The 18,533-nt window shown below is 34.6% G+C and overlaps 1 protein-coding gene across 1 annotated transcript in view; it reads right to left on the bottom strand.

The window, feature by feature from the left end:
• Positions 1 to 545: 545 nt before the first annotated feature.
• The window catches only part of LOC106142672 (monocarboxylate transporter 14), a 31,618-nt gene continuing 13,630 nt past the window's right edge, over positions 546 to 18,533 (bottom strand). Inside the window, exons 2-6 of the mRNA XM_060946990.1 lie at positions 4,171 to 5,788; positions 3,574 to 4,038; positions 3,213 to 3,434; positions 2,439 to 2,748; positions 546 to 2,047 (exon numbers count right to left, since the gene is read on the bottom strand). Of these exons, the coding sequence (XP_060802973.1) occupies positions 1,857 to 2,047; positions 2,439 to 2,748; positions 3,213 to 3,434; positions 3,574 to 4,038; positions 4,171 to 5,406 (2,424 nt within the window). The 5' untranslated portion in view covers positions 5,407 to 5,788 and the 3' untranslated portion in view covers positions 546 to 1,856. The remainder of the gene's footprint in view (positions 2,048 to 2,438; positions 2,749 to 3,212; positions 3,435 to 3,573; positions 4,039 to 4,170; positions 5,789 to 18,533) is intronic.

The raw sequence follows: 18,533 nt of genomic DNA, 5'->3' as shown, positions 1-18,533 counted from the left end.
TTATCTGTGGTGAACACATATAGGTAATTCACTCAGCTTTAATTCAGTGGCTATTTGATATGAGTACCTCAATATTCTCAATATTCTTTTGAATATCCACTGTCTGCAAGACAGATTACATGTCTTAGCTACAAAGAAAGAGAATCAGAGACCTTATGTGTCACATGCACAATTGCACATTTCTATTGCATCACAGAGGCCGACAATAGCAAATTGTAGTACAATAGCAATAGCAAACTTTTGACATAGGTCGCCTCTGAAAGATGGGGCCCAAAGTACTCACCTGACTAACTCCAGCTATTACAGGCAGTACAGTTCAATTACTGAAATTGATTTATAATTCCCTTTGCATCCAGTTTGAGAGGTAATAAGTAGCAAAATAATAGAAGCGCAGGGGTAAAGCTAATTGAAAAGCATTATTGCCAGGACCATGTCATTGCCTACTTGATCAAATGCCTTCATTAAATTTTAAACGGCGACTAGAAAATTAAGATCTTTAAAGAATGGTAGGTGTGATTGTTATCAGAAATAATAACTTCCCATCATAAAATCGCAAACATTTATTTTATTTCCTTACAATTTTAATAAGATTATATCGTATACCTTAAGTTACTTTCTAAGTAAGTAAGTAGATAAAACTCTTACGCTACAATACTTTTCGAATGCAATATAAAAATAAATTCGTAGGTAGGTAGTATCATAATTATCATCATCACAATCTAAGGCAGAATAGGACAATTTTTTTTTATAAATAGTCGCCACACTATTACTTTACTTCATAAGTACCTACTTCCTGTTGTCTAAATACTACTGCACAAAAATATAAGATGTGAACACATTTCAAAAAGTCTGATTATAATCGTTTAAGAGTACCTGTATTTTTTTATTAAGTATGCTTATTGTGTCACTTGTGTTCATTTGATTTGCATTATCTTATTTGCATTATCCATAATAATTATAAACTAAAAAATAAATAAGTGAAATACTACAAAACACGGATATAAACTAGGCACGCAGTGTCACTCTTAGAAAACAATTAAAATTAACTTACAAATAAAAATGGATATGGAGAAAGGCAATAACTACGATAATAATGATTGAATTATATTTTTAAGAAACTTGTTAAAAATAATTATGTTGTATATCTAATAATTATATTTTTTCTCTCCCTTAATTTTTACTCTCAGAAGGATTTCTTCTCTCAGCCCGTTAGTTTATAAATTACTTGACAAATGAACATTATTATTTTACTGTTTTGCCTACTTAATTGTAAACAGGTGTCTACGAATATGAATAATCATGATTATTTTTTATGTGCTTTATATTCCAGCTTTTAGAAATTTCCAAAATATTTTTGGAGTTTCAGAACCGATGGAAGTACATGCGAACACTGATACAAATACAAATCTAATCTATTTATCACACTGAAACCGCATGAATCATATAATTATCTAAATAAATATAAATTACTTTCGTTTTAACCTATCTGATCCACAATATCCACGAACGCACAAAACTTTAATATAACCTTCTAAGGCACTTTATTTTGTAATAAAGCTACAATATTGAGTTATAATATTCTAAGTGATTTTGCAGTGATCACAAGAATCATTGATACTCTTCTAATGTCCGATATGAGTATCTATAGCAAAGATGAAAATCTTTTCATAAATATACATCGACAAATTGTTACAATAAAATACTTGTCTCAATTTTATATCAATCGTAAATTGCCTACCCTGTGCATATATATTAACACGGCATTGCTTAACAATTTGATAGACCCACCATAATAGTGTTTGGTGTATTATTCATATCGGACTACAAAGGTGATGATTAATTTTCTGTTCATGATGTTAATGCGCTATAATGATCTTAATATTAGGATCCGGTTCACCAGCTGCATCCTTCGCGAGGGGGGCATTACCACACATCCTAAAGTTCTTGGTGTAAGGTATTACAGCAACGAGTAAACCAGAGATGATGACCCAAACACCGGCGACGTAGAATGCTGCGTCCCAATACCCGGTTATGTCTTTGAGTGCACCTGAAATTACATCGTGAAATAGGTTAATGGAAGATCTCCTTTTTATTAATTCATTTATAAGTAATTTTGGAAGATTTACAGCTAAGTAACAAAAAAGAATAGAATAAAGGAAGTCTTTAAATCTTTAAGCCTTGTTCTTGAATCGATTTATGGTTATTTTTCTCAAAACTAATCGATTTAATTTAAATCAAATGTAGGCGTCAGAGTTCACAAATAGCGTAGATAAAACATTTGACATGAATTTTTAATGATTCAACGAGGGAAAATTAAAAATAATAAACTAGTTGTAAGAGATTATTTGTTGCTTTTCAGTGTTTTCAAAATAAACAAAAAATACCACGTATAAAATTACATACAAAACTTAATTACAGAAAAAGTGTTAATATCTTACCAGCCATAGGCGGACCAACTAGATGTCCAACACCTTGACTCAGCAAAACTAGACCGTAAGCCATAGTGAATCTTTCCAAGGCGATCAGCTCTACCAAAATGCTTGGAGTGTAAGAGTATGAGCTGGAGAACATAAGGCCGAACATGACTGCGTTGCAGGCTATGGCGTAGAAACTAGCTGGGTGGTGGGGGTCCAACCATCCGATGAGGAGGGGGAACAGAACGATGTTTCCACCGCAGATGACCAGGCAAAGGGCGTAGGTCTTGGTTATGTTGACCCAAGGAAGATCACCAATCCAACCGAGACCCACCTGAAAATTTTAGAAACAGTTATAAGTTAATGCCTGAATAAGTACTATAAGAATAACGATAACATGGAGGAATTTTATGCAAAACCCTTAGATAAATATAATTTCCAAATAGATCATTTACAGATACATTATTGATTTGATTGCGCCGTGTAATTCCCGGCACCAATAGAAAAAAGAATAGGACCATTCCATCTCTCTCCCATGGATGTCGTAAAAGGCGACTAAGGGGTAGGCTTATAAACTTGGGATTCTTCTTTTAGGCGATGGGCTAGCAACCTGCGTGATTATATGTATGTATGTAAAGATACATTATTTTGTTATAATTTTTAAGACGTGCCCAGGACCATGGCCGAAATTCAAATTCATTCATGGCATGAATGTTAAATTTAATCACGAAAATAAAAATTATATAATTCATCATAAACTAAATAATTTTAAGTAGTATAAAACGAAAGTATACTTACAATACCAATGATATTAGCGACCCCAAAAACACTGAGCATCCAACTGCCGTCAGACGCGGGGTAACCGCTCTTCTCCATAAAGTTGGCGATGTAGAAGTAAGGAACAATGAACCAGATGAACAAAACAAGAGTTGAGAGATTCATCATGAGGAAGTGGAACTCCGTGAACATGTTAAAGTCGAATGTCTTTTTGATCGTGTCGAGCATGCGGCGGAGACATGTCTGAAAAGACATATTAAACATCAACACAAACATCGTCATTGGTGATTAATATAAGGTAAAACTATTCTTACAGAATCATCAGTGTAAAATTACTTAAATTCATATATCTAGTTAACATGAAACATGCTAATTTACTTACCTTCTCTTCTTGATCATCTTCTACCGACCACATGGAATTTCTGTAAATATCAGGACAGGATGAGGCTCGCAATTTATACTTAGCAATATTCATCATAGCTCCTCTATGCATAATAGAATTACGGTGCACCCTTATGTCTCTCAAATAATGATGATCGGTATTTAGTTGTCGCGATAACCAATCTTGCCTCGGTGGTATCACTGGAGTTTTATTCTCAGGAATAGGCTGTAGAAGTTTCTCTCTCACTTTCTCCAGCTTCGTTTCAAAATCTTTCTTCTGTTTCTTCTTCAGTTTGAGTTTCATAGACATGGTCACTGGTTTACTCTTAGCCGCTTCTGGAGCAGGTTCTATAGGGAGTTTTTGTTCAGAGTTGCTTCTCAATGCCAGAAGGGAAGGATAATTTTGTAATACGATGTTGTAGAGGCGTTTGTTAGCTGATAATTGTTCTAAAACTTCAACTGGTAGCTGTAATGAAAAGAAAAACATTATTGTTAACTAAAGTTATAGTCCCTTTTACATACAAATTATTTAATTTGTACTTTATAGGTAGGTATTTTGAAAAAATAAAGCCAAAGTTTACTAAGAAAATATATTTACCCTTTCGCTTTGCCTCAAAAATGTGGGCAAGTTAACGACGGAGCTGACTTTGTGGTGGGATAAATCTGTATTTTGTTTTGTTGTAGCTTCCAGATTTTCTGCTTCAGCTATTGAAGCTACCAAAGTGGTCAAAATATATTCCGGTGTTTCCCCACTCTTCATTAGAGTTTTAAGTTCCTCTATTCCTGGATATACTGAATCTGTGCCACCGGATCTGGCCGATCTTGCTGATATTGATACAGAACTTGATGCTTTCTTTGCATGATTCAATTTCCTCTGCTTCTTTTGTTCCAGTATTAACCATTCAGGGTCTCTCATTACAGCACCACAAATGCAAACGTTAAGAACTGTACCAGCGAGAAGTAACAAGGCACCTCTCCATCCATACTCTTCTAATAAATAAGTAGTAAGAGGTGAATAAACGAACGTTCCGAAGCCAACTCCACAAGAACCTAAACCTACAGCTAAATTTCTTCGTTTTTCAAACCAATACGCTATAGATACTACGGCTGTAACGTATAATAAACCCATTCCAATTCCAGCCATCAGGCCATAAGTCACGTATAGCACCTCAACAGAATTGCTCAATGAAGCTGCTACAAATCCAATTGTAGAAGCTACACCACCCAGAATAGTCATATTCCTGCAACCATAGCGATCTACCAATGCGCTCATTATTGGTCCTGCTATCAAAGGGACGGAGATAAATAAACTGCCAATCACCGAAGTCTTTGCTTCTGATTGGCCAAAATGGTCAACGAATTTGTCGTGCATCAATCCATAGGAAAATGCTAATCCATCAGCCACAGTTGCAATCAAGAAAGATGCGGCCACTACTACCCAACCCCATCCGCCGTCCGGTATTTGCGGTGGCTGTTCTGGAGGTTTACTTGAACAGATACTATCAACCTCTCCCAAACCAAAGAATTTAACCCCTTCATTATTTGAAGTGGCATCATCGTCGTGTTTCTCATTTTTATATCCCACAGCTAAAGAATTTTTAGGTGAATGTGAATCCGTTTTCATAGAATTCACTTTGTTGAGATCTTCTTTAGGCTTTTCGTCCTTCACATCTCGCTCTAATTTGTCATCTTTTTCATCAATGTACTTGAAGTCATTGATTTTATTAAGGAGAGGAGACGTAGTCTTCTCCTCTTCAGACGGTACTTTGTGTTCATATTTGATCGTTTTCTCTTTACCTGGAACTCCATTTGAATAGACTCTTTCAGTGTCCATTAGTCTTTGAGACGACCTGTTTGAAAGTACTCGTCGCGTACGTACTTGAGTTTCTAAGTCAATCCTCTAAAGGACGATTCTGTCGAATCGATTAGAACCAATGAAGAGATTGGTTGTAAGTGTAAGAGAAGAATTCTCTGGACCAGTGTCTTAATCTTGGGTCTCTAGCGGAATAGCGACAGGGTCTCTTAGTCAAGTAAAGTTTTTGGGCGCAAAGCTTGTAACTTGTCGAGTACATCAAGGACCGGCTAGTCCTCGATCTCAGCGTCTTGAAAACTTCACTTTTGTTTAGTCCTGATCTCCGGAATTCCGTATGCTCCGTTGGCATGAAGATTCAAACTGCTAGTGTTGCCAACATTTGAATATGCCTCAAAAAATTGACCTGAAACAAAAAAAAAACATACTTAAATCAGTTATATTTTAGTCACAAAATTAACAAATTTCAATATTCCTTAAAATAATATAATCCAAATTATTAGTCTGATGTTATAATAGATTTCTTACAAAATTTTATTATTAACAAAAAAAAATATTTCCCAAATAAAGTGGCGCGTGTTTCGTCTGACGTATCTAAATTGCTATTATAAATTAATTCCTAAATCCATTAATTCTAAAACTGTTTTAACGATAAAACTAACATTAGGCGAAAGTAGAGCAAACACGCTTACAGATAACATTTTATGATATTTAAAGTTTGGCTAATGAGAGACGAACACAAGAAATTGAGGCTATAGTAATAAATCAAAGATGTATGTATGTAACTAAAAGTGCATAATTATCTAGTTTTAATATAGCTAGTATATAATATTCATCTAAAAATCAAAGTTACCCATAATTTCAGTAAAACGATTGACAGTAAAACCTTATACGAAACGACTAAGTATCTGAGAAATATTCAAAAAAATTAAGCCACCTACAAAATAATACAGGTTTTTCGCTAATCCCACGGGAATTATAGTTTTTACCGGGATGAAAGGTTCCCTGCCGATACTTAGTCAGGCAAAAGTATCGTGTAAAATGGTAAGTAGGCAAGCGAGAGCGCGACACTCCCAAAAGTGATTTATTTTTACAACGGCCTCGCGGAAAATAAATGGGGTGATAAAATTACGACCATCCCTGAATTCACCTTGACACAATTGACTACTGTAGTTCTATTCGAGTATAATCAGACCCATTCAATCTTCTATCTCTTTCTGTATTTCAGGGTAACCGAAAGGTGTAGAGAGAGAGAGAAGATAACACATAATAATATGCCGTATGTTGTGATTGCTTTGTTCATGGCAATAAATAATGAATAGAAAAAGGTCATACATATTATTATGAATAATTTTCGTTAACACATAGGTACATATGCCATATTAAAGTGATTGCAACAATAACAATAAATAGCAAAAGGTGGCCATATTGTTAAGAATTATTTTTGTTAAATTATTAACAGGCAACACCTTATTGACGCTAGTTTCTTCCCGCTTACATATGGCAAATACGTTTTCACCTCTAATCTAAGTATATACATAGTACTTAGGTACTTTTTAATATTCTGTATTAAGTATAATAGAGGTAGTCTCAGACAAAGGACCATAGAGGTAGGTATAAAGTTATTCTAAGGCCTTTGGTTTCAAGAGTCGTTATATTTACTCAAGAATTTGTTCTGATTTTATCGTGAACCAGTCTAAAAGCAATTTTAAATACCTAATATTTTCAAGAGTAGGTATTTTTTTTATTATTTACTTTTGCAAATACAATCTATAAGCAATAAATGAAACAGATGCAAAAAATCTTTATGTAAATATCTAAAGTTAATAAAATTTCGTCTAATATCGCTGACGGAAACCATATCTTTCATTTTATGACTTTGCTTCACAATAATTTATGTTTCTTATAAACAGTTATAAAGGATTGAGTTTATAGAGTAAAAATTTAAAGGTTTACAGTCTTAGGTACAGAAAGTCTTTATCTAAATGTATATTAAGTTCGTCCACGTTCACTTGTATGGCATTATAATAGAATTGAGATTCAAATAATGACATATTGCTGGCCCATCGCCTATAAGAAGCATCCCAAGTTTATAAGCCAATCCCTTGGTCGCCTTTTACGACATCCATGGAAAGAAACGGAAAATTATTTTTTTTATTGGTCCGCCGAACACACACGGCACTTATAATATATATATTGATCTATATATGAAGAAGCAGTTAATCCTGACTGACGTCCTATAATAATTATGGGATCTATGGGTACGCAAAAAGGGCACTCCACAATCCCTGTGGGAATGAAAATTGGATTTTTCGCTTTACATAAGCGTCCACTAAGTAGTAGACATAAATCTGAAGTTCAAGAAAGATGTTATTGCTTCGTGATTTGTGTGTGATTACACTAAGATACCTAAATATAGTATAGCCTGTTATGCTAGCTTGAAATTTGATGGCCAAAAACCTTATTGCAACGCGGTCCACGAACGAAAGCCTGAGTTGTAAGGCAAAAACAATTGAATCAATTTTTATAATTGCTCCAAACTGTGTTCGGCTTCTTGAAAAGAAATATCCTTAACTATCTTTTATAGAATAGTTATTTTGGGCATCATTGAAGCCCTTGTAGCGGGAGCGATGATTCGGCTCGACCGCCACCAAAGGGAAGATCTTCCGCCAGGCTAGGTGTTATGCCTGGGGAACCGCGGCTCCGACGATGTTGTGTCGGAGGTTGTATATATAGCTCCAATCCGTGAAATCTTTGAAATCGCGTCTTAGATTCTTCGCTGCTATTGGCTGAGCGCGTCGATTTCTTCGAGATGATTGACAGTTGTTGTGTGATTTGATGTTGTTGACGAGTGGCGTAGAGATGGCGCCACAGTACTCCCCCCCAAGACCGGAGGTCTGAAGTCTTGATCTTGCTGTGCAATCTGTGCTTCAGTAGCTTGCAAGTGCCAGTTGTCTTCCAGTGAGTCGGAAGTTGCTCGAAGTCTTAGTGAGTCAGGAGTGAGCCGTTGCGTTGCTCGTAGTCTGCGGTGAGTCGAGACAGAAGAGAGCGAAGTCGACTTGTTGGCGCCGGGAGAAATCGTGCAGAGCTGCCACGCTGGAGAGAAGAGCGGCCGTCGAAGAGATCCAGGCGTGGGCTGCGGTAGATGCGTCGGTCGCTGAAGTCGATGAGAGTGAGTGCGGGTGGAGACAGGACCAGGAAGCTCGGTGAGTCGGCTGCGATGGACCTGCTGCGATACCCAGTTGCTGGCTTGCTGTGAGACTGTTTGCAGAGTGAGGAGTGATGCTGAGGATTGAAGTTGATTGATGATGGAGAAGGTTGCTTCCGATCACGTCGGGGTCACCAATGTAGCGGGAGCGATGATTCGGCTCGACCGCCACCAAAGGGAAGATCTTCCGCCAGGCTAGGTGTTATGCCTGGGGAACCGCGGCTCCGACGATGTTGTGTCGGAGGTTGTATATATAGCTCCAATCCGTGAAATCTTTGAAATCGCGTCTTAGATTCTTCGCTGCTATTGGCTGAGCGCGTCGATTTCTTCGAGATGATTGACAGTTGTTGTGTGATTTGATGTTGTTGACGAGTGGCGTAGAGATGGCGCCACACCCTCAGGGATGAATAAGTTACCCCGGTTTTCACTATTTCCATTATTTCTTCGCTCCTAATAGTTGTAGCGTGATGTTATATAGCCTAAAGCCTTCCTCGATAAATGGTCTATTCAACACATAGAATTTTTCAATTCGAACCAGTAGTTCCTGAGATTAGCGCGTTCAAAAAAACAAACTCTTCAGCTTTATAATATTAGTAGGTACAGATAAAAATAACATTCTAAAACTTAGACCGTACAGGCATTCGAAAGGAGCTAACTCGGTTGAGACATAACCGGTTGGGCCGAGGTTGGAATCGAGCTGAGACGATGAACTCGAGGTGAGGTGCTGACCTGAAGGTGGCTATCGACGCCTGTAAGTTGCCTTACGATAATCTGTTTCAAACGGAACAGCTATATTAACCTAATCAATAAAAATCTAATCAAACTTTATTATTATTTTATGTGACTGTTTTCAAAACTTAGGTATTTATACCTATACTGTATAATTTCCGAATTTCTCTCTCAACTGAGTGGCATACCCCGTTTAAGATAGCATTAACATTAACTAGTTGTGCCTGCGACTTCGTTCGCGTGAAATAGTTATTTTGGGCATCATTGAAGCCCTCAAGGATGAATAAGCTTTTTTTTTTTTCACATTTTCCATCATTTCATCGCTCCTACAAGTTGCAGCGTGATGTTATATAGCCTTAAGCGTTCCTCGATAAATGGTATATTCAACACAAAAAGAAGTTTTCAATTTGCACCAGTAGTTCCTGAGATTAGCGCGTTCAAACAAACAAACTATTCAGCTTTATAATATTAAGTATAGTATAGATGATAGTATACCATATTAGTGCCAAAAGCCGCCAAACACGAAGTGCGATTTTTGTAACTGATGTATTGGAGACTTGATGGCTTGAGAAAGGATTTATAAAAATCCCACGGAATCGGCAAGTCGCAGCCAAAGCTAGTACATATATAAAAGTATATCTTAAAGTTGTTCAAACATTGAGGTTCTCTGCATTTAGAATAGGGCCACTCCATCACTTTCCCATGGATATCGTAAAAGGCGACTAAGGGAATGGCTAATAAACTTGAGATTCATCTTATAGGACATCGGCTAGCAACGTGGCCTTTCAGTCTTTTCAAGTCTGTTGGCTCTGTCATAGACAGATATACATAGATATAAGTGATTATATGTTTGTAGGTATGTGTATTCTAACCAAAACAATCTTGTTTTGCTATTTAACAGATAACCTGCCACTCCTAAGCCTACATAGTTCGGCCTTGATAGGTCGATGTCCAGCCTTGGTTTAGCGCATAATGATGAGCTGTCGAGCAGACTGCTGGATTATTTTACACTAGAGGCCGCCCGCGACTTCGTCCGCATGGAAACCCTATAAATCCCGCTGGAACTCCGGGATAAGTAGCCTATATGTTATTCTGGGTCTTCAGCTACCTACATACCAAATTTCATGGTAATCGGTTCAGTAGTTTTTGCGTGAAAGAGTAACAAACATCCATACATCCATACAAACTTTCGCCTTTATAATAGTAGTAGGATTATCTGTTGTAGATTATGTTCGACTGACTTGGCAGTTTATTTGAAGAAATAAACTCAATATTTATTTGGTGAACAAAGTTTTGTTCACCAAATAAATATTGAGTTTATTTCTTCAACATATGATTATTACAATTTATAAATACCTACCTAGTTTTTCGTTTTTTTTTTGTCTTATTGATGAATTATTGCGAGAAATTAGTATGTAGTAGGTACTATTATATTGAAACCTAAGAATACTTATTATTATTTGGTTTTTTTAAGTGAAGTGAGAAATTTAAAAATGTATTATGTGTTTACTTAGTTAGGTATTTTGCTAACGTTTGTTTTTCACTTCCCGTGCAAATAAAGTTTTGTAAAAGCCAATCAGGGGTACGGGCATAAACATACATATAATCACGTCTAGGTATATCCCTTACTTTTTATGATACTTACATAATTATAATGAGTAGCTTTTTTTTCAATAAGATTGATCAATAAATCAAGATGGTGTCAAAGGACAATCAAAATAACAAGATTGCAACATTTATCAGGTGATATCTGAGCTATATAGATGATATCTACTCATGTATCTTAAGTATGATAATGAAGATAATTTTCAAAACATTTGGATTTTCCTATCTGTGTTTATAATATATTTAAATTGTGTGCCGTGTGGTTCCCGGCACTTTTAGAATAGGACCATGTCGTAAAAGACGACTAAGGGAAAGGCAAATTTTTACTTTTTAAATCTCAATATTCAGCCAAACAGCCGATAACGTGGCCTTTCATCCAACGATTGTTTTTTTTTTGTTATATTTCTTAATGCAATAAAGAGTTTACAAACAAACAAACAAATGTACCTATAGCACAATTGGCGGACTTAATGCTAGAAGCATTATCTACCAGTCAACTATTGGGTTTTTTTTTACTTAAGATTAGGTTATAACTACTTTATCTTTTTGTTGTGGATGTTATGAAAGGTAAATTACCTATAAATACGGATTTAAACATGTTCAACATGGTGTTAGCTCAAAATGAAAATTTAATAAATAAATACTTATAATATGAGCCAGATTACACAGGTTTAGTTAGTCTCGAAGTAAACTCGAGATTTAAATTGTGATACGATACTATATTTATAATAAAAACTTATAAAAGACAATCCAAAACCCAGGCTAATCAGAGAAAGTTCGTTTTTCAAATTCCAAATTTTTATCCATTATTTATTATGGGACATTTCAACATCACTCAATAATTGTCATATCTTTTGGATTCACGACATTGGTTAACATCAAATAAATTACTTAAAACTAGGTTTACTGCCGCTTCTAAAACGTCAGTGCAGAAGAAGCGGTAACAAACTGCAATGCAGCATATTCTTCAATAACGTCAATTTCACAATTATACATACTAAATATAGAAATGTGGACAAATTAATAGATTTTTTTTCTCTTTTTTTTTGGCATTCATTCTTATTAGTATCACATCGTGCCCTGGCTGGGATTCGAACCCGGGGCATTGATAAAAAACCAATAATTTTTTTTCTTCTTTCTTATTTCCCTGGCGTTTTGACAATACTAAAAGTTTATTTTGACGTTTATTTTCAGCTGACACCTACGCTTTACGTAAGTTTGTCTGCTTTTCGGAAACGCGAGACTTTGGACGTCGGCCAGAGACACGTGTGCTGGAAACGGTCTTGACACATTTGCGTAATAAAATATAAATTATTGGCGGCAAATGCTATGAGGACTTATGACTTCGTATCATAAAACTGTAGACATTTTTTTAGCATTTTAATGACTTATACAATTTTCAACCGACTTCAAACAACATTGGAATGTTTGTTTTCTTAAGATTTGCTACGCAATACAGTAACAGGGTGAAACATTATAATTCAATGTCTAATAAATAAGTAATAATAAAATATTGGGTGTAAGACGTATATTTAGGTACATGTTGTTTTGTGAACTTTTGTGTGAAGTCATAGAATAAGTACCTATAGCGAAATTTACGCGGGCGAATCTCAACCTTAACTTAAAATTAACTAAATTAAATATTCCTTTTGCTTGTTTTGGCATTAATTGTGAAAAAATAAGAAATTGGAGATTGGATTCGTTCATATATTTTTTATTTTGCTAGTTATTATCATATAACCTGACCAGTTAAAGGAGCATTTCCAACTAATCAAATATTGCTCAATTGAACTTTTGACCACATAAATATACTCGTAAACATTGTGGAACACACCACCATTAAGTAAATATTTTGACTAGCACAACCTCTGAATAGCGTCACCATGACAGTTGCATATAAAACAGCCTATTGTTTGATAGCAAGGATGCGCCGTGAGTCGACAACGAATGCATATCATTGTCGCCATTGTAGGTACAGTCAACGGCTTATAACTCCAATCAGAACATTAATAAGTAAAAATGTTTTATTATGTTTTTCTCAAATAACTAATTCTACCTTAAAAAAAAATAAACAAGATTATTCTTAAAGTGTGACACTAAAATTTAGATAAGATTTGATTGCTAGTATTATTTATTTAACTACAACGATTATCCGTGTGGTTTCTGACGCTTTATAATAGAACTACTCCACTTTACTCGCTTAATGATAGAATTAAGATTCGAATAGTGACAGGTTGCTAGCCGATCGCCTAAAAAAGGAATCACAAGTATATAGGCATATCCCTTAGTCGCCTTTTACGACATCCAAGGGAAAGAGATGGAGTGGTCCTATTCATTTTTCTATTGAACCACACGCCAAACTTTTTTTTATCTCTATGATTTCTAACACTTTACACAAATACCTAGGTACCTATTTTTAAAAGTCGTTAAATTTACACCAAGTACTTTAACATAACAGGAAACTAGAGCTCTCATAGAGTCAAGGAAGCAGTCAATCAAGAACCCAATCGGTCCAGTTTTCACCAATGTCCGATCAATGAGCTGACCTGACCTGAATTACCAGTACCTACACCAGAAGATACCAGACTTAGCCGAAACTAATTTTAATTCTCTTTTTGTGTCGGAAATGAGAAATGACTACCTGTTACCCGCGTCTTCGTCAGCTTTAAATCTTTATAAATTTTAACTTTACTGTATTATAAAAATCCGTTCAATAGTTTTCGCGTAAAAGCATTCTTCGCATTTATAATATTATAAATAAATATAAGCTTCTTTCTAATTTAAGTTTCTGCTTAAAAAAATAACACGAATATAAAAATACTTACCTGTGAGAACCCAACTAAGTAAGAAAGTACGGTTTTCTTAAAATGTAATCGAAATACAAATGAACTTTGAAAATTGAGCGAAACTAATCAATGAAACATTAGGTAAGTACATAGTTAACTTATAGTACTCGTATAAGAGAGTTTAAGAATGTAAACAATTTAGGATAACATATCATTAGTTTAGTAACCCACTTAGAGTTAGTATAATAAGTGGGTATAATTTGGATTATGAGTTCATATGCGTAATGCGTAGGTACTTAAACTAGTTTAAAAGGATAACAATGTATTTAAATACATGCATCTTGTATTTTTATTTGTTAAATACTTACCTAGTATTTAAAATCATACATACATATAGTCTACATCCCTTGTAGTAAGTAATATACATAGGTATTTGACGTCTTTGTGAAACCAAAAGATATGACAATTAAGTGATATGAAGTGTCCTATAAAAATGAATAAAATTTTTTAATTTGATTTTGATTTTGAACCTGCTACTGAAAGGTCACGTTCAAATGCATGGCTTAGTGATGGAATTGAGATTCAAACAGTGACAGGTTGCTAGCCGACCGCCTACAAGAATCCCAAGTATATTAGCCTTTCCTTTATATCATCATTTAAGTGTTAAACGATAGGTACTGATGATGACTGAATCATAAAGATAAGTAATAAGGTAAACATACATGATCCCACTTCCTTATACAAATTGGCTTTTTAAACATCAGCAAATTTTCCGGATAACTTGGGCCAATACTAAAATCTTCAAATAGAAAATGACGGCAGTATAAAAACTTAAAATTCTAACTTTCATCACAAATTGGAATCAGCTGATTGCACACTTTTTGACTTTCACTGCTAAGTTGAAGTCAATTTGACTCTATCTTAACTTCAGCCATCCAGCTGAACACCGTCGAGTCTTTTCGAGAGTATTAACTTTGTCCCCCGTAAATTATAAAGACGTGTTGTATTTCATGTCTTTGCCTGCAATCTTCTTGAGATATTAAACATAAATATCAAAACAAGTTTTTGTAAAGGATATTACTTATAAAGGTGAACGGTCATTGACTTTAAGCCGTTGTTTTGCTTTGATCAACGTTAGGTATGTTAAAGCTACAAAATATTTTCTATAAAAAAAAACCCTATAACTTATATTAGTGTCTCGTATACAAACTATACTGCATTATTTCTAAAGAATTTTTAGGAAAGCCTACGTCCAACTTTAATGAGATGTTTAACACTATGGACATCATAAGACATCTATAGGAAACTTGCTTGACACCATAGATTAAAAAAAAATTTGTACCGACGTACTTAATACGCCATAGGCACTATGTGTTCAAATAAGTTCCACTTCAAACCAAAAAAAAATAAAAATAATCATTACCTAACCAACGTATCACATGACGTGATAGGCTGGAAAGAAATTTCCGGAAGATAACCTTATCCTATCTAAACAAAAAAAAAACAAAAAAAAACAATCAGTACAACGTACCTTCCTAACTGCTCCATTTTTCATGAATTTTACTCACAGAAATGATAGACAAAATTAATATTTAGAGATTTGTGCGTCCGCTTCTAACATGATTTAAAAATGATTCACAGCCTAACCTGCAAATCGTCATATACTCTGTCAGTTTCTCTCGACAAGTTCCCATATCCCTGTATTGTATGACCGTCATCAGTTTACATACAATACTATGATGATTATCATGCACAATGGAACATCATTCATTGCACAGTGTACATATATCTGGGTAATTGAAAATATCTCATGGGAATTTGCATATAATGTGGCGCATCCGACGTGCATGTAGTAATGTATATAAATAAATGGTAAGGTCAGGTCAGGAGTACCCAAAACCGACATACATATGTATAATCACGTCTATATCCTTTGCAGGGTAGACCGAACCAACAGTCTTGGATAAAGACTGATAGGCCACATTCAGCTGTTTGGCTAACTAATACTTACATACATATGGTCACGTTTATATCCCTTGCGGGGTAGACAGAGCCAACATTCTTGAAAAAACTAAATGGCCACGTTCAGCTTTTTTGCTTAATGATAGAATTGATATTCAATAGTGACTGGTTGCTAGCCCATCGCCTAAAAGAAGAATCCCAAGTTCATAAGCCAATCTCTTAGTCGCCTTTTACGGCATCCATGGGAAAGGGATGGAGAAATCCTATTCTTTTTTCTTTTGGTGCCGGGAACCACACGGCACGCGTAAATTCTGACAATAATAATCGGAATTATGATCCAAGGTTCCAAAATTAGAATGTTCTGATATTTTTGAGACAATTTATGATAAAATAACTAAATGTAAACGAAAATAAACTTTTAATTTTTTTTTATTTCTTTACTTAGCTTCGTTTAGTTTCACCTTTAGACTTGTTAGTTTAAATTTATTAAATACCTGTCTAAAGACATTAAACTGTGGATTAAAAATATATCTTGGAATTGCATTTACGTTCTGTACGAAACCAAACAACAAAGAAATTTATTATTTAACTGCACGTACGGAGTCGCGGGTCAAGATAGCACTTATAAAAATTAATTCTTAATCGCATTATTTTATTTATTGCTTTCTAGCATTAAACTATGTAAATTTCGAATTATAAAAAAAAATTGCAATGACCTTCATGTACTTGCTAAATAAAGAACAATGAATCACAATAAACGACACTAATCGGCATATCGATTCGATGATAAAACTCTGTTATTTTTTATCAGAAAATAAGCTTAATCTTAGCATTACTTAATACATTTATTGTGATAATGTTTTGTTATTTTCTTATCATTATCTTATCAGTTGATCAATCAATCATTTCACCATGTGAGATATTTACCTATGTAAGATTGAGACGTTATGCCGTATGGTTCCCGGCACCAATAAAAAAAAGAATAGGACCACTCCATCTCATTCCCATGGATGTCGTAAAAGGTGACTAAGGCTTTAACTTAGGATTCTTCTTTTAGGCGATGGGCTAGCAACCTGTCACTATTTGAATCTCAATTCCATCATAAAGCCGAACAGCTGAACGTGGCCTAACAGTCTATTTAAGACTGTTGGCTCTGTCTACCCCGCAAGGGATATAAACGTGATTATATGTATGTATGTTGAGACGTTTGAAGTGCCATCTAAGTTGGTTTTTTAAATCCTGTACGGAGCTTATAAGATTAAGTCCGTTAGTTCACTAAGCCAAAGTTAGTTATATCATAATCCTGATTTTATTTGCAGCTCAATATGGCTTCACAGCTCAGGATTCTTTCCTTATCAGCCGAAAGAACTTACTATTACTGACCGTATGCTTTAGTTAACTTTCGATTAAAATAACAGTTAAAAGTACTTTTGCCAAATGGAGCTGGTTAAATGTACTTTTGACTAACTGATTCAGTCAAAAGTGGTTGTGACTGGTTGTATGAGTCAAAACTTTTAAAAAGTTAACTTCCTCTCCAGTAAGATTTTTGGGTTAATATTTACTTACACATGAAACATACCGTATGCCCCATTCCGTGCATTATATGCAAAATTTCATGGATATCGGTTCAGTGGTTCTGACGTGAAAGATGGTTTAACACACATACCTTCACATTTATAATATTTGTATAGATAACGATTTCTATCGATACTTTGTATCGACTCGATGGCATTTTGCCCACAAATAAAAGAATTCGAGCCAGACGGGCCAAAACCAGTTTTTGTTCAACCAATGAATGAGTACCGACTAAAATGTCCTTGTGGATAATCCTAGGTTTTGTAATTCACATTATGAGCACGAACCTTCTATTACTTTGTAGTGTTGGACCACTGTTTTCGTTTGTCCCTACGATGTTTTCTAAAGTTTTTTTTTGGTTTATTGGTAAATTTCCAATGAAAATTTAATTGGTAACGAATAAGGAAAATAACAAAAAGACTAATACATAAAGATCAATATAAAATCTACGAAATCTATTTTAAAAAGTATTATGGTAGACTAATTTCAAAGGGATTTTTTTAAACAAAGCAAAAATGCATGCGGTTATTTACAAAATTTCAATTTATATGAATGTTTGTAACATGTGGTAAACATTATGTTTCTGAGAATAAAGAAACAGTGAATCATTCATTCAGCATTAATTAAACATCTGTCTTTATAAAACTGTGTGTTGAAATACGAACGAATTCTGTTCTGTCAGCGCGTAGGTATTAAATGTAAACAATCAAAAGAAAATTATTTGCATAAGATTTAAGTCAGGTTTGCTAATGGAAGATTCCAACTTATCAAAGGCATAATGCCTTACCAAAGACAACACAAATTTTTTAATTTTCAATTTGGAAAGGGTAGTCCTAGTCGATATCAAACAACTATAGATAAATAAAAAAAAAACTGAGAAAAGAAATGAATGAAATACGTTCCACTTAACTTCACTAACAAGAGTCAGCTAATATTTTATAAGGAGAAGAAATGAAAAATATAATCATGTACTTAGACTGAAATAACAATAAAAAAATCTATAGTGTTTTTGGCTGTCGTCTATATCATAGATAGTTAAAAACTTGTTGCAGAGACATTTGAATGCAATCAATTTAAGTAAAATTTCTTACATAAATTCAACTCTGTATCTCTTACGGGGTCGACAGAGCGAATAGTCTCGTTAAGACTAAAAGGTGACTTTTAGCTGTAAGTATGGCTTAATGATTTGAGATTCAAATAGTGACAGATTGTCCATCGCCTCAAAGAAGACCACTAAAATACACAACACACCTAATACAATCGATAACAAAATAATCGACAATTTA

This window comes from Amyelois transitella, chromosome 12 (genome assembly GCF_032362555.1).
Source record: "Amyelois transitella isolate CPQ chromosome 12, ilAmyTran1.1, whole genome shotgun sequence".
NCBI lineage: Eukaryota > Metazoa > Arthropoda > Insecta > Lepidoptera > Pyralidae > Amyelois > Amyelois transitella.
The sequence above is the reverse complement of the archived record's forward strand: the minus strand, read 5'-3'. Positions and strand labels throughout refer to the sequence as shown.